Source organism: Dipodomys merriami, unplaced genomic scaffold (assembly GCF_024711535.1).
Source record: "Dipodomys merriami isolate MVZ:Mamm:240054 unplaced genomic scaffold, mDipMer1.0.p SCAF_36, whole genome shotgun sequence".
In the NCBI taxonomy this organism is placed as follows: domain Eukaryota; kingdom Metazoa; phylum Chordata; class Mammalia; order Rodentia; family Heteromyidae; genus Dipodomys; species Dipodomys merriami.
The window spans coordinates 286,749-308,026 of NW_027205159.1; the positions used below are offsets into that span (position 1 = coordinate 286,749).

Below are 21,278 nucleotides of genomic sequence, written 5' to 3' on the forward strand. Positions count from 1 at the left end.
GTAACACCTAATTCTAGATAGCAAGAAAAAAAAGAGGAAGCACCATGGCACATGTGAGTCTTATGTTAGACTAGAGTCCTTCCTGGAAGCTCCTAAGTACATGCTGTAGAGAAGATTATCAACCAGCCTGCACCCTCAAAGTGAGCCATCACAGGAAGGAGGGAGGAGGAAGAGAGGGAGCTTTCTATGTGGGTGGCAATGATGTGTATATAGCACACAGACATCCTTGAGGAACTGTATGTGGCAGGCTCTCGCAATCTCTCTAGGAAAGCAAGAAGAGAACCTGCTTCCATCACATCACATCGACCTTTAAGTGTTTGACTGCAAGTGAAGGAAATGTACTTTAAATACATCTGCTCAAGGGGTGGCCATGCTTCCTCTTTTCTTTTTTTTGGGTCTGGTCGTGGGGCCTGAACTCTGGGCCTGGGCGCTGTCCCTCAGCTCTTCAGCTCAAGGCTAGCACTCTACCACTTGAGCCACAGCACCACTTCCGGCTTTTTCTTTTTGCTTATGTGGTGCTGAGGAATCTAACCCAGGGCCTCAGGCATGCAAGGCAAGTGCTCTACCACTGAGCTACCTTCCCAGCCCAGCCATGCTTCCTCTTATGTAGCTTGTTTCTTTCTTTCTTTTTGTTGGTCATGGGGCTTGAACTCTGGGCTTGGGCACTGTCCCTCAGCTCTTAGCTCAAGGTGAGCGCTCTACCACTTGAGCCACAGCGCCACTTCCGGTTTTTTTGTGGTTTATTGGAGGTAGGAGTCTCACGGTCTTTCCTGCCCGGGCTGGCTTTGAACCATGATTCTCAGATCTCAGCCTCCTGAGTAGCTAGGACTACAGGCGTGAGTCACCAGCACCTGGCCTGTAGCTGGTTCCTCTTAACACATCAAACCACATCTCTCCTCCTCCTTCATGTTTGTCCATAAGCTTATTAAGTTATATATCTAGTGAAAAACACTCACCACCGGTAAGATTAAAAGAATTTCCAAAGGCCGAGAATGAATTGAGAGGGGTGAAGTCAGGGCTGCTTGGATTGCTGACAGGACTCCATAAACCCGAGCTAAATGTTAAAGGAGGAATATGTAACACACAAAATGTAAAACCGTTAATTGGGTCCATCATTCACAGCTTCAAACACAGGAGTGCTGCTTCAAATGGAGACTGCTCAAATATGAGAAACAAAGATGAGGAGAACTGCAAAGTGGCTGCTACACTGTGAGGATTAGGTCATAGAACTAAGCTCCTGGCACCTTCCTACTTCCTACTCACTGAGAGCCTGGTTCAGAGCAAGTGTCTTATTTATGTTTACATCTTCTTTGTAATGGAAGGCTTATTAAAAAGCGATTTCAAATATACGCTCACCTGTTACTCGAGCAAGGTAAGCTGTGGCCCTTACACCTCTGACAGGCTTTGTTCTTGCTATTTGCCTCAAAAACCAACTGATATGACTGCTGATGTCACCAAGTCGCTGAGTGAAACAAGCTGGGCTAAGAAGGGACAAGGCTAGTAATTTGCTGTAAGTGGTCTGGAATTTGCTTCAATTTCCTTTCTCTGAAAGAGGCTTGTTTTCTACTTGTAAATCAGACCATAATAACAGATGAATGAACAGATTTTGATCCACACATCTTCTGGGCTGAGGCAGGCCACAGGTGCCTCTTCCCTCACTCAGGAAAAGAAAACTGGTGCCTGCAGATGGGCTTCCGAGAGGCCAGTGACCACTCTCAAAAAGGCTTCCTTGAAAATGAGGAAAAATGCTGAAACCATGCTTCTACCTATGGGAAGAAGATGCTAACCCGACCCAGGGAATTTCTATTGGTTAAGAATGGCCTACTGTACCTGTCTGAGCCATCACTGTCAAGAGGAATGTGTGAAATGCCAAGGCTGCTGGAAAAGTCTGTTTTGTTTGAAGAAAGTTTAGCAAAGCCATTCCCACCTGCAACAATGGAGTTGTGTCAGTGAAAAGCAAGCTGAGAGGAAATCCACTCACTGTGCTCGCCCAGGTCTCCAGACAGAAACACTCACCTGGGCTTTTGTCATAGCCAGCTGTGACTGCAGCAAAGGTCGGGTTGCCATTTTTACCTGGGAGTGAGGCTGCTTTTGTCAATTTGCTTTTGCTTCCGTTAGGCTGCTTTGTTTTTGGGTCACTTGGGGAAGAAGCAGAGAAAAGGGTGGAACCGAGGGTGAGTCTTGGGAATTGCGGGACCCTATAGTGGGAACCCTGTGTATGCTTTGCTAAGCTGGGTTCAGGTCTTGTGACAGCTCAGTGCACAATTGAGTCTCATGGAAAAAGCCATGGGCTCAAGAATGCTTAATGAGATGAAAAAGGGCTTTCCAGGAGGCCTATGAGAACAACCAGGGAGGGATCACAGTAAGGGACTAGAAAGGAGGGCAATCACATTTTAGAGAAAAACACTAGGAAAGAAGTCACTGGGCAGAGAAACATGCTGTCAGAATGGGAGCTTACTGACAAGCATCACACATAGGTCAAATCTGTTTGGGGAAGGCCACTTCACTGTAGTGAGGATCAAAGGATTCCTTTTCTTATCTCTTGGTGGCTCTGTGTATGGAATCCAAGGCCTTGCTCATGGAAGGCAGACACTCTACTGTTGATGTACACCTCTAGGTCAGTCTCTGTCTCTTTTGACAACTGTGGAAGACCCTAACACTAAGCCTACCTACAGGATGTGACAAATTGGTGCCTGTGTGATGCTGAGCTGCCACAAGGTGAGACCACACTCCATGAATGTTATGTGTTGGGCAGACACAAAATGGTGCTGTGCTCAATGACCATGGCTACTGTGTCCCCCACTGCCACTTGTCTGTGTGGTTAGACAGTTGCCAACCTGTGTGCTCACTCCATGTAAGCAGGAACTTGTACAACACAGACGGTCTTTGCCTAGATCTTGGCCTTTAACCTCCTGAGACCAACAATCTGAAGGTTGATATAAAAAGGTGTTACATAAATCCATATTCCCCATTCATGGAGAACCTTTCTAGAGCTTCATTTAATGAGAACACAATTCTGGTAAGTTAAAAAATGTACTTCTCATTCTATGGTAATGGGAATGGGCAGATTAGTATAGGAACAGGGCCTCTGCAGCAGGAAGAACTGATCCCAGGTAGAGGGTTGAATAGCCAGAAAATGAGTGTGACAGAAGAGCCCTGTGGTTGTTAAACATCTCTGTGTCAGGGGGACATCAATCAGGTGGTAGAGCCTACCTGTTTGAGCTGTTGTTGACGATGCTGCTGTAGCTGCCCCGGGATGTGAACAGGCAAGGGGCAGCGGGGGAAGATGGAGAGGCAGGTGTTGGTGAGGTCTGGCGTTGTTTTAAGAAAATGTCTGCGTTGAGGGTTTGCAGAGAAAGTTTATAAAGACTGTCAGTAGCTGGAAGTGAAAATAAAAGGTCATATATTAATTAATATGTATTTTTTATAGTCTTCAAAAGAATTCAAGTGCTTCTGTATGAAAACAAAATGCTTATATGTTCTGTTTAATTGTTTTGAAGAGAAGGATATCTGTTGTCCCCTTCTGATAACCTTTCTTGTCCTCTCCACCACAAGGTGAGCAGCTTTCTTCTGCCATTCCCTTCTATCATTATGAAAAAAAATCTGTCTTTGTATATACTTGGGGCTTCTAGGAAATCCCATGCCACCCAATAACAAATCCTCAAAGAAACAACTACTCCATTAATAAGTGGGCCAAAGAACTAAAAAGTGAGAGAAAATAAGAATAGCCAATAGAAACATGAAGAAATGTTGAACATCTCTGGCCATAAAAGAAATGGAAATCAGCCTTTTGGCTCTCTGACCAGCACCATGGTGGTCGGCAAGAACAAGCGCCTTACAAAAGGTGGCAAAAAGGGAGCCAAGAAGAAAGTGGTTGATCCATTTTCTAAGAAGGATTGGTATGATGTGAAAGCACCAGCCATGTTCAATATAAGGAATATTGGGAAAACACTAGTCACGAGGACTCAAGGAACCAAAATCGCATCTGATGGCCTCAAGGGTCGGGTGTGTGAAGTGAGCCTTGCTGATCTGCAGAATGATGAAGTCGCATTTAGAAAATTCAAGCTAATTACTGAGGACGTTCAGGGCAAGAACTGTCTGACCAACTTCCATGGCATGGATCTCACTGGAGACAAAATGTGCTCCATGGTCAAAAAGTGGCAGACCATGATTGAAGCTCATGTTGATGTCAAGACTACAGATGGTTATTTGCTTCGTCTGTTCTGTGTTGGTTTCACTAAAAAACGCAACAATCAGATCCGCAAGACCTCCTAGGCTCAGCATCAGCAGGTCCGCCAAATCCGGAAGAAGATGATGGAAATCATGACCCGAGAAGTACAGACAAATGACTTGAAAGAAGTAGTTAATAAATTGATTCCAGACAGCATTGGGAAAAACATAGAAAAGACTTGCCAGTCTATTTATCCACTTCATGATGTCTTCGTTAGAAAAGTAAAAATGCTGAAGAAGCCCAAGTTTGAATTGGGAAAACTCATGGAGCTTCATGGTGAAGGTGGTAGTTCTGGAAAAGCTACTGGTGACGAGACTGGTGCTAAAGTCGAGTGAGCTGATGGATACGAACCACCAGTCTATGAATCTGTTTAAAATCCAGAGTTTTAATAGTGACAAACAAAAGATTTATTTGTGGGGGCTGGGAAGGTGGCTCAGTGGTAGAGCACTTGCCTTACATGCATGAGGCCCTGGGTTCGATTCCTCAGCACCACATAAGAAAAAAGCCCAAAGTAGCACTGTGACTCAAGTGGTAGAGCGCTAGCCTTGAGCTGAAGAGCTCAGGGACAGCGCCCAGGCCCAGAGTTCAGACCCCACGACCGGACCCAAAAAAAAAAAAAAGAAAAAAAAAAAAAAGATTTATTTGTGAAAAAAAAAAAAAAAAGAAATGAAAATCAAAACAACATTGAGATACCACCTCACTTCAGTTAGAATGGCCATCATCAAAAAACCCAAATAATAACAGATGCTGGATGGGATATGTCCAAAGGGAATGCTACTGTACTGTTGGTGGGAATGTAAACTGGTTCAACCACTCTGGAAAGCAGTATGGAGGTTCCTCATAGAGTTCCCCTATGATCCAGCAATCCCACTCCTGGGATTTATCCAAATGATAAAAAACAAGGCCACATTAAAGCTACCAGCGCAACTATGTTCACTGCAGCATTATTTACTATAGCTAAGATACAGAACCAACGTAGATGAATGGATCAAGAAAATAGTGTGTGTGTGTGTGTATAAAATGGAAATCTATGCTTCCATCAGAAAGATGACATCACCCATTTGTAAGAAAATGGAAAGACTTGTAAAAAATCATATTAGGTAAAGCCAGACCCAAAGAAACATAGGCACTATGGTTTCCCTTATTTATAATAATTAGTATATGCCTAGGATAGTCCTAACAGAGGATTACAATAGTTCAATAACTATGTAGATGTGACCATATAAAATGATGCTAACTGAAATAAACTCCAAGATATGGAAATAAATTTTGTTTTTGTTTTTTTTTAAATTTAATTTTATTTTATTTGTGAACATACTGTACAGAAGAGTTACAATTATATGGGCAGGATAATGCGTACATTTCTTACCAAGCATTGCAGCCTCCTCCTTTGTTTACCCTTCACATCCCTTCCCAGCCTCCCCCCTCCCCCCCCCAATCCCAATTGTTTTTGTTTTTAATGTACTGTGTGAAGTTATTTTTTTTCTTTCAGTTTACACTGTTGTCACTGTTTTTGATTTTGGTACCCTGTGTCTTATATATGTTTATCTGATTTGGGAAGGGAAGGGGAATAACAAAATGGTGAGACAAAGGACAAAGGGTGAACCAAAGCAACGGCGATACTCACAAGACACTATGTTGGAAATGAACTTCACAACATGGGGAGGGGATGTGGGATGGGGGAAGGAAAGTGGGAGAAAACAAGGGAGAAGGTGACAATGTTTGACAAGAATGTAACTGTAACCCCTCTGAATATCACCTATACAATAAAATTTTTTAAAAGTATGCAGAGCTAAAAAAAAAATTGGTCAAGTTGAAAATGTTACCTTCTGTAACAATGCTCCAAGTTGAAAGAGAAGACAGGGGAGGAGGAGGCCAAAAATTGCACAGGGAATATACAACTAGAGAAATTTTTGCTTCAAATATTATGATTCTTTTGCCTTTAGGGCTTTCTATTTACCTTTCCACTTTTTAAGTTATGGAAAACTTCCTTGGTATCTCATGTGGTACAGAGCCTCAAGGTAAGGGTCACTACTTGGGACAGTTAGATCTTTCATCAGACTGTAGCCCTATGACACCACTTCATCCTGGCTGGAACAGTCTTAAGTGGGACAACTTTCTGGGTTCAGCAGGATAAAAGATCAAGGGAGTAGTGAGAAGAAGGGGAGCAGATGAGGTAGGCATAAGGGCAAAGGTACAAAGACAGTGAACTGGATGACTCTTCGGGGCTTCCTCTGGCCATGGCTAGTCAATGAAGCCCAGCAGAGCTTTCAGTAAAGCTGGTGCAGAGCAAAAGCTAAAGGGCTGGTTACAGGCTTGGGACCAGGCCAAATTGTTCCTTGACTAGAACAAGTATTAAAGAACTGTGCACACTGGTTTTGGTGACAAGCTTTGCCCGGAGACCCCTACAGCCTTGTTGGATAAGCAGAGAAGGATGCAGAGGCAGTCACAGCCCCCAGCTCCAAGAGCTGCTGCTCTAGACCCTTGCCTTCCACTTCTCATTTCTTCTCTTTATATGGCATGGAGATGAAACCCCATGGGATTAGACCCTGTTGTCTTTTCCTCTCCATCCCAAAAGAGCCACATTAAATGTGGCTCAGGGCCTCCTGGTGGCATCACTATCAGTCAGCTTCAATATCTAGAAGGCTTGCACCCCTCTCCCTGGTGCTCAGTTTCACAAACTAGTGGTATTTCACAGCAGAGCGTGCTTATCTGCCAGGCCTCGGAACAGTTCTAAAACACTGGCTATGGGATAATCTAACAGCCATTTTTATTGGGCACCTCACCACAGCATCCAGCTTCTTTGCCTTCATTGGCTTACTCAGGGCTTGTCATGTACACTTCATCTCAATTTCCCTTCACCTTAAATGATCTCATTGTTCAACCTGATTCTTTAGTCCTCTTCATTTCCCTTAAGTACAAACGGGCCAACTGCAAGTCCACTCTCACATGGGCAGACAGAGGTCCTAAGGTTAGGGTGACTACCCCTAAACACTGATGTCTTCCATTTTAATCCAAAAGTTTCTAGAGGGTGAGGACTTCTACCTTATTTTAGTAGTCTGTGCTTATTGTCTTGATTTACCACAGGACACATCTGAGAAACAAAGTCAAGAAGATAGTAAGAGCAATCATAAAACTTTCATGTAGGTTGTTTCTGTAAAAGTTGTAAGGTTGATAGTAAACAACTTTTACAAAGCTAGTCACAGATAAAGAACTGCTGAGTTATTATGCTTACAAAGCAGACAATTCTTGGGATGCCTAGATGGTACGGCTGGTATACCAGCAAAATGCCTCAGGAATTTTCTGCTGATCTCTGTGTAAACATTCTACCAGGGCTAGTTTCAATTTCCAGTAGTGTACCTACTGGCCAAATGGTGTAAATATTGGCCCCTTTAGCTGCATCAGGTTGGTCCCAGCAGGCTACTGACAATGGATAACCCACACTGTAGTGTTCATGCCCAGAGTGGAGGTGGGCTGTAGGTGAGGGGAGTATGGTGATTTCTAAAACCTGTACTTACAACTGCCAGGCTTGTGAACTGGTACAGCATCCCACTCTGGTGGAGGAGAGTCTTTTTCACCCTCTGAACTACTGGTGTTGCCTAGTTCTTGACTGTTCGGAAGAAATTTTGCCAGGGCTGGTGGTCTGTTATCTATTAGCTTACTTGTACCTGCACAGAAATCAGGAAAAAGTTGTTAGAGTAATTCTCCCCCTTCAGGTCTGTTTCAATGAAACTTCCAATGATGATAAAATATAGATTTGCCTTATTACTAGTAACTGTTGACAACTTGCAACAATTATGAAAACAATGATTCAAGAATGTATCTATAAGCAAAGTGACAATACCTTTTGTCTTCTGGGAATTTCGTGGTTTGGATCCACTTGTCAAAGCAGTTGGAAGAGGAATCTTGGTTGGGAGATTTCTACGTTGTTTACTTTCCAATGACGGAGTATATGATAGTTCTAAAGAACTGAAAGACAATCAATGATGGAAAATTCAAACTCGTTGTTTTGGAACAGATTGTAGAAATAATTAAAGTCATTTGAAACTGATTATCCTGAGGTAGGTATGACCCACTTATAGTCCCACAATCTTAACCTAGATACTTGGCACATGCAGATTTCCTCTTTGTGTTTCTGAATGCCAACAGTGTGTTGAGCTGCATTATCTGTTAACAGACTAGGAGTTAGAGTGCCTGCTTCAGAAATGTGTACATAGCTTGGGTCTGACTTGCTGTGTGGAACAGTAAGGGCTGCTATGGGTGAGTCTCTTCCTCTATCATACCACTTGTGGGACTTTTGAAGATATCACAGGTTCTACCAGTCAAAACCCTAAACACCTTTTCCCACAGAAACTCTTAAATGAGAGGGGACTATGTTCTGGACACTGCAGACAACTGACAGAACTTCTTGTCAGTCAAGGCAAAATGGTAGGCTGGATGGACCATTTTAAGTTTCCACAATCTGATAAAAAAAAAGACATTAAATCTTGGAGGGAGACAAGCAGTTGCAGATAAAGAATCACTTAGGGCAATGAACTTCATAGCAGGTACACACAAAGCAGCACTACAAGCAGAGGAACTACCTGGACAGCAAAGCTGCTTCTGTGATGTCCACTAAGATCACCTCTTGGACTTGGGGAGCCCTGGGAGGAGCTACACCAATACACCCAACAAGGCTATTCCACAGAAGGTTGAGCACAGCTAAGGAAACTCAATGGACCCTCCTTGGAGCTTCAGTGATTGCCACTGAACCCAGGATAGCTGCAAAGCTGGCAGTACAGGGCGGAGTTGAGAGTTTGACAGTTTACTTTTCTTTACACATCTACAAAGTTTGTGTACATGTTTTAAAGATGTAAATCTGGTATTTTCTACCTGTCCCTATGCTTCAAGTCCATTATGTACTTCATCTTCTTCCTTCCCTCATTCACCACAATGCTGCCTATTTGTGCTCTGTTCTGGGTCAGAGACAAACAGTGGTTCAAAATTCCCAAACCTAACAAAACAACCTCCACTCCACACAGACCAAGAAGGTAAATTCACAGAATGTGACCTTATAAATAAGGACATTTTATTGTTGTTTTTTGGGTCCATTCGTGGGGCCTGAACTCTGGGCCTGGGCGCTGTCCCTCAGCTCTTCAGCTCAAGGCTAGTGCTCCACCACTTGAGCCACAGCGCCACTGCTGGCTTTTTTCTTTTTGCTTATGTGGTGCTGAGGAATCGAACCCAGGGCCTCAGGCATGCAAGGCAAGTGCTCTACCACTGAGCCACCTTCCCAGCCCAAATAAGGACATTTTAAAGACAGCTGTTTACAAACACTTTATAAGGTGTCAAAGGATATTTTTATCCTTTTGTTTCTCTACATTTCTAAAATTTCCATAATAGATAAGTAAGAACTAATCTAAATTCAGAGGATTGTTAGCAAAAAAATAAGTAGAATTTATAAAAATGAATGGCAGGGGCTGGGAAGGTGGCTCAGTGGTAGAGTACTTGCCTTGCATGCATGAGGCCCTGGGTTCAATTCCTCAGCACCACATAAGCAAAAAGAAAAAAAAAGGCCGGAAGTGGCGCTGTGGCTCAAGTAGTAGAGTGCTAGCCTTGAGCTGAAGAGCTGAGGGACAGCACCCAGTCTCAGAGTTCAGGCCCCACGACCAGACCCCCCCAATACCCCCCCCCCCCCAAAAAAAAAGAATGAATGGCAGGAAATGGAAACAGGAAGTTTTTCTCTGTTTAAAAAAAAGAATTTTAGGTAGGAAAAAATTCAGAGTTTATTGGAAAGACCACGACTGCTACAGCATTATAAAATCTCTGTCCTCCTTCTACTCCAAAAGGATTATTTTAAAACTTTGCTTTCTAAAAACAGCCAGAGGACACAGATACCCAATCTTGTTGGAGGCCATGTGGGTTGTGGGTTATTTTTAGGTAAGTTGTCTAAGTGTGGGGATGGGGATAGCTATTTATAAGAACTTAACTCTGCCACTGTAAAATAATTGCTTTTAAGAAAAAAGGTGGCAGACTATTTTATTTTTGTTGACTCATCTGTTTTTAAGAGAGATGATCCTCAGCCAAATCTTTATTAAGGCTTCTAAATAAAATGGGTAAGAGCCAAATTTCTTGAGATAATTCTTTCAAAGGGAAGAGAGAAAAGTGGTTCAGATGCCAGGTTTGATTCCTCATGTCTAGAAAAGACAAGAAGCAAGAGCAGAAAGACGGTCTTCCTGTGCTGATTGATGGATCTTGGGGAGGTGGAACAGGGTAACCATGACCTTTGAGCTGAACACTGCATGCAAACATTACCAGAGAGAGTACTGCCAGTCTACATGCTAAACTTCCCTCTGTTTCCTGGAGATTACAGTTATGTAAACATGTGAGTATTACAAGACTACGATGATCTTGTGGATAGCTGTGTCCTAAACAGGGATGTCCAACTGGTTTCTTTTGGTGTCTGAGATTTACTTCCTACTTCCTAGCATCCATGACTTAGAATAGTCACTTGGAGGGTTATAGGCCATTTCTGTAATGTTAAAGCTGAAAAAAAATCTGTTAGACCAGATTTCTGTCATTGGAACCCCATGTTCCTACTCCTAGGAGCTTACATTTTGGAGTCCATTTTTGGAAGTGTGGAAGGATAGCTGTGGAGATAGCACTGAACCTTCCTTTGGCCTTTTTCTCTCTTACAAGGCTTCCTAAAAAAAGTGATGATACATGCCTTATGACATGTCTTTAAAGAATGTGTGCACCTTTCCTTCAGATACCTGGAATCATAATGGATGGGGAAACTCGGGTATCACTAAAACGTGGGCTGGCCATGATTCTACCTGAGTGACAGTGAACCATATTTACTATTACAACTCAGTAAACACAGAGAGTGGCTCTACTCTAAGAGGCAACGTTTCTTCTTCTTTTTTATTTTTAAAGTTTTTATTTATCTAAATGCATACTTGATATACTAATGAATTCTGGTTCTCAATACTTTTATCTTTAAATTCAGAAACAAAAGATTAGTGAATTTAACAAGATTAAGGAGATTAAAAACAGGAGACTGCATATGGATTTTTCCAATTAAAAAAGACAATTTAACTTTTACAATAAACTTTACATAAAAAAGACAATTTAGAGGACCTTACTTGAACTGTTGCTTGGTAATGATTTATCTTGTAACTAACTATATAATCAAGGACTGGGTGTAACTGAAGGGGTTAGAGCACTTAACTAGCATGAGCTGTGCTCTAGGTTCCGTCCTAGCACTGAAAAAAAAATTAGATTGCCTAACTACATATCAGGAGACTATGTATAAACTGTCACTTGCACAGACCACTCTCACTGCAGGTTAACATAGTGGACTCAAGTGAAGTTTTTTAGACTTTTCAAATTAAAATATGACAATATTTCCTAACTCATTTAAAAAAAGGAGAACAACATAAGCCAGTGGAAGAAGAATAGGGTTAGGAGAAACAAGTCCAGCCTCAGTCTCTGGTACTAAACTCAGGCATCAGGACTAGTAAATGGCCGAGATGGTGACTATATCTCTAAGAGTTCTTAGAAACCTTTTTTTTTTTTTTTTTTTGGTTGGTTATTGGGCTTAAACTCAGGGCTTGGGTACCCATCCCTGAGCTCTTCTGCCCAAGGCTAGTGCTCTATCCCTTTAAGCCATAGCTCCACTTCCAGTTTCTGAGTAGTTAATTGGAGAGTCTCATGGGGACTTTTCTGCTTGGGCTGGCTTTGAATCATGATCCTTAGCTTTCAGCCACCTGAGTAGCTAGGATTACAGATGTGAGCCACGGGCATGCAGCTAGAAGAACGGATTAAAAAAATTATGATTGTAAGACCCATAATGTAAATCAATGTATACAATATTTCTAATCATGTAAAAAGTTTTTCATAATTTGGATTTATTAGCATGATTTACTTTAAAATATCCCATAAATAATCTTTTTAGGTCTAGAAGAAAAATCCCTCAACACTAGGTGTAGGATGCACGGAGATGCCTCAACATTAAAACTGATCAGTGTTTCATACTGGCTTCTCTCAGGAAAGATACAAGCATTGTCAATCTCCTTTTCAGAAGAGGTGGTCTCTTCTCCCTCCCCTCAAATGGTCAATTACTACTCTAGATGACATTCCTACAGAGCCAGGCTGTTTCAACAGAATGTGAGATTGTATAATTCAAATTAACAGTTTCCACAAAAGAGTATAATTTTCATCCACGTGCCATTTTCTAAGCTTCAGGTTAAGTAAAATTTTTCTGTTGTAATCACTAATTTCTTATTCTCTTTTGGGTATAATGAACAGCACTGGCAACCCTTGTCTGAGGCCAACTGTATAATCCAGGGATAGAGAATAAGTCAATGGTGTTTCTCTCCAGTTAAGCATTCTCAGAATTAGAGTAAGAACAGACCTTCCACAGATCTAAGATCCAAACTAACAGAAACAACTATGTCTTCCTTCTTAATTTATACCCAATCCCTTCGCTATCCTGGATATCACTATCAATAGCTATCAGCTTCCATGCTGTTGAACATTTTTATAATCAACTAGGAAGGGAATTATCAATGAGCTAAAACTGAAATTGGTTTATTATGTAGGTTTTAACCAAAGGTTTAATGAAAGTATGACATAACTTTAGTTAATAAGCCAGTTGGCTCAATGGGAAAGCCTTCTGCAGCAAGCCATCAAAATGGTGCTTGACTGAGTCCTGTCCTAGAGACTGACTCGAGTCATTTCATAGTAGAACTCTAATTGGGGAACATTTTTAAAGAATAAGCTCCCAAGTTTTATGACAAAGAACTCTAGATTCCAAGTGCAGCGCTGGGTTAGTAAGTCAATAGATTAAGAGATTTTTTTGTTTTTGAAAAATCATACTCATACCTATATCTGGGGCACAAGTGTACTCATGGTGCACAAGCTCTCTGCTTGGAAACAAATCATACCTAAATTTCTACTACAGATAGCACACTTCACTCTCTATATTCCTGACATCAGAAGCACATGGTTATTTTAATCAACCACAGTGAACACATTAGACATCAGGAAAACCCCAAGAGAAACTGGAGGCAGTGCCCAGCTTTGCCACTAAGCCTTACTTTTACAAAGCAATAAACCAGAACCAATACCAGTGTCTCCTTTTAAACATCTTATTTCTCTGCAATAATTTTTTTTCTCACCTGGATTTCACATCTGTCAGGATTTCTTTCTTAACATTTAACAGTTTTTTGCTTTTTTGCTTCACTTGTGACATTTCATTTTCATGTTTTTCAGGCATGGCTTGTTTTCCTTTTTGCTTTTCTATATCCTGCAAAAAAAAAGCATATACTTAATTGCTAGAGATGATTAGTAAAAATGTTGAAATTAGTCCCATTTCAAGATTCTGACACAAAACTTAAGATGTAACAGATATACAAGTCATATGCATAAAGAATCTTTTCCTGAAATCTGCTGTGTGGTTTTGTCTATTTTCTAGTCCTTTTTTTTTTTAAAATGTCAGTCTTGGGGTTTGAACTCAGGGTATTTCACTTGCTGGCCTTGCTCAGTCAGCACTCTACAAATTGAGTGATGCCTCCAGTCAGCTTTTTTGCTGGTTATTTTGGAGATGGGAGTCCCTTTGGCTCTGAATCAAGATTCTTTGGATCTCAGTCTCCTACGTTACTAGAATTACAGGTGTGGGCCCATGACACTGAGGTCTAGCCATCTAAACTTATTATAGTTATGTTCCCATGAGGCTAAGCTACAAAGGAGGTCACTTACATTTGTACTCATATCCTATCCTGATGGGGTGGGTGGTGGTAATAGTGGCAGTTATTAGTAACATCTTATTGAGGCAAACCCTTGCATTCATTTACAAGAAAAATCCATCAAGGACTACAATATAAAGTTAAACACTTCTAGCAATGTGCCTGATCCTGAGCACAAAACTCAGTCAAGAGAGCATTTAGCATATATTCTACTGCAATTGATAACAGTGTGTAGCCACTATAATGCTAACTACCACTCCCTTCAAAAGGAGGGCCCAGATATTCATTCACTTATTCCACATACATTTACTGGCTACCCATTTGGTGCCAAGCAGTGGAATTACCAAGATGGGCTAATCTCTTCCCCCAAATGCTATGAAGTCTAGCAGGAGGGAAGCATACATAATGATAGACACACTGGCCAGATGGAGCATAGAGAGGCTGTCTTTCCTGAAAAGCAATCCAAGCTTCATCTTAAAGTCTATTCAATTGACCCACCAGCTGCTATTTCCAATTCATAGCCAGAACCTGTACTACAAGTTTTTAGGCTAATCTGACCATGTTGTGGCATGAGTCACACAGGAGTTCAGAGGACTTGGCTCCTGAGCAGGGTGTGTATCTACTTAGGGAATGGTGATCTGACCTGAAGAGAGGCACGTGGGGTGGACTGCGTACTAAAAACAACCTGGTTCTTTTCCAAAGTTGCTCAAGAAGAATGGGTTAACTGGGACACAAGCAAGGACATACTTAGCAAAGGGGGGCCAGCCATGGGTGTGAGGATCAAGCATGTGGTTAGCATGTGGTTATTAGCACCTGCCCACCAGCTGTCTGGTCTCACAGTATGTGGTTAGTAAGATAACCTAGATTTAACAGGCCACACCAGGTCAGTCTATTTAATAGTTAAGAATAAGTAACCAGTGGTGGGGCTAATACCCTCTCCACCCATGTGTTCCTTTTTTGGGGGTGGGTACCAGGTTTAAACTCAGGGTCTCATGCTTCACAGGTAGACTGTCTAACATTTGAACTACACCCTCATCCTTTTTTCTCCCCCTAGATAGGATCTCAAGGTTGGCCTGGACCAGGATCTTCCCACTATGACTCCCATACAGGTAGGATCACAGATATGTGCCCCTATGCTCAGCTTACTGGTTGCTCATTAACTCCCCCCCCCCGCCCCCCCCCTGCAATCTCTGCTTCCTGAGTAGTTGGGATTATATTAGTGCATCACCATGCCTGGCCCCTTTTGAGACTATTTAAGAAGTATTTTCTGAATCTTTGATCAGGTTAAGCACCAGACCTACCACTTAGGTGCGTAATAGAGAAACAGGGCTGAAAAGATGCACAAGAGATATTTACCTGGTTGGAAAGAAAACATACAATCTACACACCCAAGAACAGTCTCAAAGAAATAAAAGCACATAACCTCCGCTTGAGAGTGCTGAGGAGGAGTGACAGAACTCATGTGAGGGCAGGGTAAGCAGGCATGGGTTCTCCAGAAGATGAGCTCTGAGACAGAGCAGATGACACGGAAAATGGGTTAGGACAAGGACAGGAACAACAGAGGCCAGAATGATACTGGGTTAGATGACATGTCAGTCAGAGAAGGGGCACTAGAAGGTGACCAGTAAAGAGACTGGAAAGTTAGGCAGGGAGTATGGAAAAGCCTGTGCTGGACATGCTTTCCAAATAGTGGAAATTGCTGAGACTTCATTCAAGATTAGTAGGCATCCCAATTCTCTGGTCATTTGTTAGATGGATTAAAAAAAACCATGTAAATTCAGTAATAGTAAGACCTGTAATATAGTAGGCAGACCACCACATCAACTGCAAGGAGATGCAAGGGGAAAGCAGTTGATGTGAACAGTAAGTTACACATACCCTTCAAGAAATTAATTCATCCAGGTGACTATTGGGTATGCTTAAGTCATTTCTTAGGCCACTAGATTAAAACTGAGAAAGAGATCCTGGACTGTAATATTAAAGCTTGTATTGAGATAATTTCAAAAGTAGAATATATTCTTTTCAAAAATTAAAAACGTTAAAATTTTAATGTACTCTTACTTTTTTGTACGCCAGTTGTAAGTCACACTGCTGAACACATTCACAACCATAACATCACCCTCACTTTCTAATGCCTGCATGTAACAGGCATTTGCAGTATTATTCCTGATGCTAATTCACCAACTATGAGTTAAGACTCAAAGTGGGTAAGATAGCATTCTCCATTGTGTTGCCAGGTCCTGGGCCTGGCCCCCGTTCAGGAGACAATTTATTATGCCATACTCTGGGGAGAGCCACTGCTTCATCTGCCTGGAGCGAGGTGCTTCCAGAGCCCTGCTTCTAGCATTATGATGTAATGAAAATCGTACAATTCCTTCTCATGATTTCTCTCTCTCCCACCCTCCTCCTTCACTTAAGGCTAGTGTTCTATCATTTGAGTGAGATACAGCTCTACTTCCAGCTTTTTGGTGGCTGATTACAGATAAGAATTCCTGTCTGGGCTGGTATCAAACCACAATCCTCAGATCTCAGCCTCCTAAGTAGTTAAGATTTATAAGCATGAGCCTCTGGTGCTCTGCTTTTGATACTTAAAACCAAAAAAACATTCTGTGATGCATACAATTACTATTCCATAAACGCTCTTAACTTTTAAGAAGCACCAATTATGAACTTTTCTACTATGATTCCAAATGTTGTTCTCTAGGGGAAGTAAAATCAACCAGCTCCAAAACTGGGACAGGTTCTGCAGAGGATGACTTTTTAGTCATCCAAGCATACTAAGAATGAATTCTTGGAACATGTGGACATGATATGTAAAATATTAATTTTGTATTAAAACCAGGCCCCTCCAGATACATTCCTGTTCCCTGTGCAGTACTCTGTGAGCTCCCTCATACCTCCTTGAGAAGTGGTTCTGTGTCGGGGTTGGAGGTCTCTGTGGTGGTGGAGGAGCTATCATCGTCAGCCAGGGAGTCCTTTAGCTCATCCTCCTGAGGCTTTCCCTTTCCCCTCTTCTCTTTCTCCTCTTGCTTCTTCGGTGGTTTAACCTTACGCTGAAGAGGTTTTCCTTTCCCTAGGGATAAAAATGGAAGTAAAAAACTTAATCTTTAAATACTTTAGAAAACAAAGGTATGATAAGTTTGTTTTTGGAAAAGGTTGGGCTCTTTTCATTCTCTCCTTATTAATAAAGATTTCTTTCTTACTTATTTCTTCCTGATTTTAAGGTGTCCAAATTAGTTTTGAGATTGTGAGTAGATGTTTTTTTGCTGGTCCTGGAGCAACTCAGGGTTTGGGTGCTGCTCCTGAGCTTCTTTTTGCTCAAGTCTAGTTCTCTACTGCTTCTAGTATTCTATCACTTGAGTCACAGCTCCACTTCTGGCTTTCTGGTTAGTTAATAAGAGATAAGAGTCCTAGGGACTTTCCTGTCTGGGCTGGCTTCAAATTGCATTCCTCAGATCTCAGCCTCCTGTGTAGCTAGGATTATAGATGAGCCACTGGTGCCCACTGAGTAGCTGTTGTTGTTATTATTATTATTATCAGTTGTGGGGTTTGAACTCAGGGCCTGGGCCTCTTTGTGCTCAAGGCTAGTGCTCTGAGCCACAGTGCCACTTCTGGTTTTTGAGTGGTTAAGTGGAGAGTCTCACGGGGACTTTTCTGCTTGGGCTGGCTTCAAACTGAGATCTTCAGATCTCAGCCTCCCGAGTAGCTATGATTACAGGTGTGAGCCACTGGTGCCCAGCAAGTAGATTATTTTTAAAATTGAGATATAGTTTATATACATGGAACATAACACCTATCTTAAGTATATTACTGTTCGGTGACTTTGGATAAAGTTAGTAGACTTGACAAATAAGTGCCTCTGTCTCCACCTTGGTGGAGCTTTGATAAGTCATGGCAGTGAAAACCAGAGAGCCTTGAGATGGAAGCCTAGAGGTGACATAGAATGAGCTTCCATGTGCATTACTTGGAGGGTGCTAAGAACCTCAGCCAGAGAGCCATAATAGCTGGTTCCAGCCCTGGTTTTCTGGGTAGCTGTATGATATTGATCTCTCAGGTATAAGACAGAGACAAACCCTCATAGGGTTGTATGGAGCAACTACAAAAAGCCCTTAGTATAGCAGCTCGCACAGGAATAAATACTACGTAACGCTACACAGTGTATGGACAGAGTAAAACTGACTAGGAAAAGCCTAGTATTTTAGGAGATCTGGATACTACCAAGACAAATGATAACTATACCACAATATATTTCCAGACTATAGTCCATGTGCTGGAAATAAAATACTGAGCAGCATAATCTTGGCCTCATGGAGGTGACATGAGGACACGATGGATGTACAAAAATAAAAATTCTCTCATTTCAGAACCTCAGATTACACTTGCAGAACTTCTAGGCATGTGGACAGGTTACAGTGGCACTGGCCACCAAATGTTAACCCAGTCTGTGCAGGTTACCATTTCTAAACACATCTTTAAAAGAAACAGTTTGATGATTTATCCAAAGGAATGCCACTATTAATTGGTACCAAAGACTCAAAATTTGGCATCTAGAACAGAAGTTCTGGCCTGTGTTGTGCTTTGTATGATTTGAGAGCTGAGAAGGGTACTTTCATTTTTAAAGTGACTATAAAAAATAGCAACAAAGAAGAATTTGCAGCACAGGTTGTGGCCTATTCAGTCTTAGACACTTACTACTTGGCCCTTTACAGAAAAAGTTTACTGAGCTTAATCTCGAAAAAGAGTAAGTTAAGGCACTACCTGATTTTGGGAAATGTCATCTTATCACTTACTTCACACTGATGAACGAGATATTAGATTGGAAAATGTAAGTGGGATGTTAAGTCTGGGACATTAGGGTTCTTCCTGTCAGACGAGGGCAGCCTAGTTGGTTTAGTTATCATAGCTCTTGTACTCCCAGGAGGGGGATTTTTGCTAAGTACCTTAAGATAGAGATTAGTCCTTACCACTCTCTCTACTCTTGAATAGTGCTCAGTAGTGCCTGTCAAGCTGTACAAGCTCAGTTCTGTGTTGTCTTAACATTAAAACACACTAGAGGTGTGACCTATTGAGACTTGCTACCCTAGTTAAAATGCTTATCCCATCTCAATTCTTTCTAAGTAACTTATCCCATCAATAAATGGATCATATTAGCTTTTTATGAGAGGCTTTTCTAGAATTAGTGATCTGGCCAATGAGTGTGGTTTTTGTAAGATTACACTACAAATCTCTACCAATGACTTTCTAATCCTATTTCAGCCTCTATGCTTACTAGAGCTTGAGGCTTACTCTAACTGGGAAACAAATTCTGATGTTATACTTTTGGTAAGATTGGATTGCTGTGCCTTCCCCTATTTTTCCTGCTAAGCACATAAAAACCTTTGGACATATACATAAACACTGAGTAGCCCAGAAAGATGAAGAGAAGGTAACAGACTAGAGAAGGGCACTTTTCTTTAGTCACAGATATCTACCCTCAAACAACAACAAAATACGCAACAAAAGCCAGCTGTCTTTAACGATTATGCTGGGAAGGGGACAATCCAGACAATCACCCTACTCCAGCCAAACATCACAGTAAAAACTGTGGTCTCATTTCCAAGATGCCAGCCAAAGCTCTATGTGAAGAGGAGACTTCATCCTTGCAAGGTTATAAACAGCACCCCAAAAAACCCATCATGGAGGTGTCAGAGAGAGCTAAGAAGAGTCTTTTATTCCCAGTCAGTTTGGTAAAGAGCTCCTACTTTACCAGGCACTAAGGAATGAGCCTTTTACTTCCCTTCCCTATTGAGACAGTGCCAGAGAAGACTGCACGCATGAGAATTTGGACTTTCCCCAATGCCCACTGCCAGTGGAAATAACCTGGGAAGTCAGAACTTTCAACCCCATCTAGGAATTCTAACTTGGAAAGCAGGAAATCAGCATTCCACCTGGCAAGTAATAAAGCCCATCCCTCTGTCCTTCCCCTGCTGGAGAGGTATCAGAAAAAGCTCACTAACATGTAAATATCCCAAGAGTCTAGGTCTCAATCTAGTCATTCTTCATAACACGAACCAGGAAGCTCTTAAACGTAAACGACAGAGAATGTGGCTTAGTGGTAGAGTGTTTGTCTAGCATGCACAAGGCCCTGGGTTTGATTCCTCAGTACCATATAAACAGAAAAAGCCAGAAGCAGCACTGTGGCTCAAGTGGTAGAATGCTAGCCTTGAGCAAAAAAAAGCTTAGGGACAGTGCCTAGGCCCTGAATTCAAGCCCCAGGATTGGTTAAAAAAAAAAAAGTAAATGACAAAATAACATCAATACCAAGACAACAAATACAATGGAATTATTTGATGAAGACACTCAGGCAACCATTCTAAGTGCTTCAGTAAGCAATTTTGAACATGCTTGAAATAAATGAAAGAATAGAAAGCCTCAGCAAAGAAATTTATGAAATAAAAAAGACAGAAATTTTAGGTAAGCTATGAAGAAGATATTTCCCCAAAGATATTCAGATAGTAAAAAAAAAAAACCAAAACACATGGAAATATGTTCAACATCATTAGCCATTAGGAAAATGCAAATTAAAATCACAAGATATAGTACTACAGACTTATCCAAATGGCTGAAAATATAATGATGGCACCAAATGCTAGTGAAAAATGCTAGATCACTCCTACAGGACTGGTGGCAATGTAATAAAGTGTTTTAAAAAATGAAACATGCAACTATAATATGACCCAATTAATTGAGTTCTGGGTATTTATCCCAGAGAAATCAAGTCCTATTTTTATATAAAAATCTATATACAAGTATTTATAGCATCCTTACACATATTAGTGTGAACAATCCAAATATGAGCAAATGATTTAAAAAACTATACTCATTAATAAAGAAAATAAAATTGATAAATCTCCAGAGAATTGTATTTAGTGAACAAAGTTAACTCAAAAGGGTAACGTATGGATAGCTGGGAAGGTGGCTCAGTGGTAGAGCGCTTGCCTTGCATGCATGAGGCCCTGGGTTCAATTCCTCAGCACCACATAAGCAAAAAGAAAAAAGCCGGAAGTGGCATTGTGGCTCAAGTGGTAGAATGATAGCCTTGAGCAGAAGAGCTGAGGGACAGCACCCAGGCCCAGAGTTCAGGCCCCATGACTGGACCTCCCCCCCCAACCCCCCCCAAAAAACGGTAACATACTGTTTGTCTGCATTTATGAATTTTTTTTTTGAGGTACTGAGGGTTGAGCTCAGGGCCTTGTTTTTGCTAGGCAACATTCTTGAAATGACAAAATTTTACAGAAATGGAGAACAGATTAGGTGCTAAAGAGTAAGCTGGGTGGGGA

The 21,278-nt window shown here is 41.5% G+C and overlaps 2 protein-coding genes across 2 annotated transcripts in view; one reads left to right on the plus strand and one right to left on the minus strand.

Annotated features, from left to right (window-relative positions):
* Positions 1 to 21,278, minus strand: part of Tmem131 (transmembrane protein 131) — a 192,035-nt gene that overhangs the window by 2,755 nt on the left and 168,002 nt on the right. Inside the window, exons 32-39 of the mRNA XM_069988476.1 lie at positions 16,857 to 17,032; positions 13,393 to 13,520; positions 8,076 to 8,200; positions 7,750 to 7,899; positions 3,214 to 3,379; positions 2,017 to 2,138; positions 1,831 to 1,927; positions 957 to 1,054 (exon numbers count right to left, since the gene is read on the minus strand). Coding sequence (XP_069844577.1) covers positions 957 to 1,054; positions 1,831 to 1,927; positions 2,017 to 2,138; positions 3,214 to 3,379; positions 7,750 to 7,899; positions 8,076 to 8,200; positions 13,393 to 13,520; positions 16,857 to 17,032 — 1,062 coding nt within the window. The remainder of the gene's footprint in view (positions 1 to 956; positions 1,055 to 1,830; positions 1,928 to 2,016; positions 2,139 to 3,213; positions 3,380 to 7,749; positions 7,900 to 8,075; positions 8,201 to 13,392; positions 13,521 to 16,856; positions 17,033 to 21,278) is intronic.
* On the plus strand, positions 3,793 to 4,630 carry LOC138804289 (small ribosomal subunit protein eS1-like). Its single transcript, XM_069988475.1, has one exon. The coding sequence runs from the start codon at positions 3,811 to 3,813 to the stop codon at positions 4,273 to 4,275; it is 465 nt and encodes a 154-aa protein (XP_069844576.1). The 5' UTR covers positions 3,793 to 3,810; the 3' UTR covers positions 4,276 to 4,630.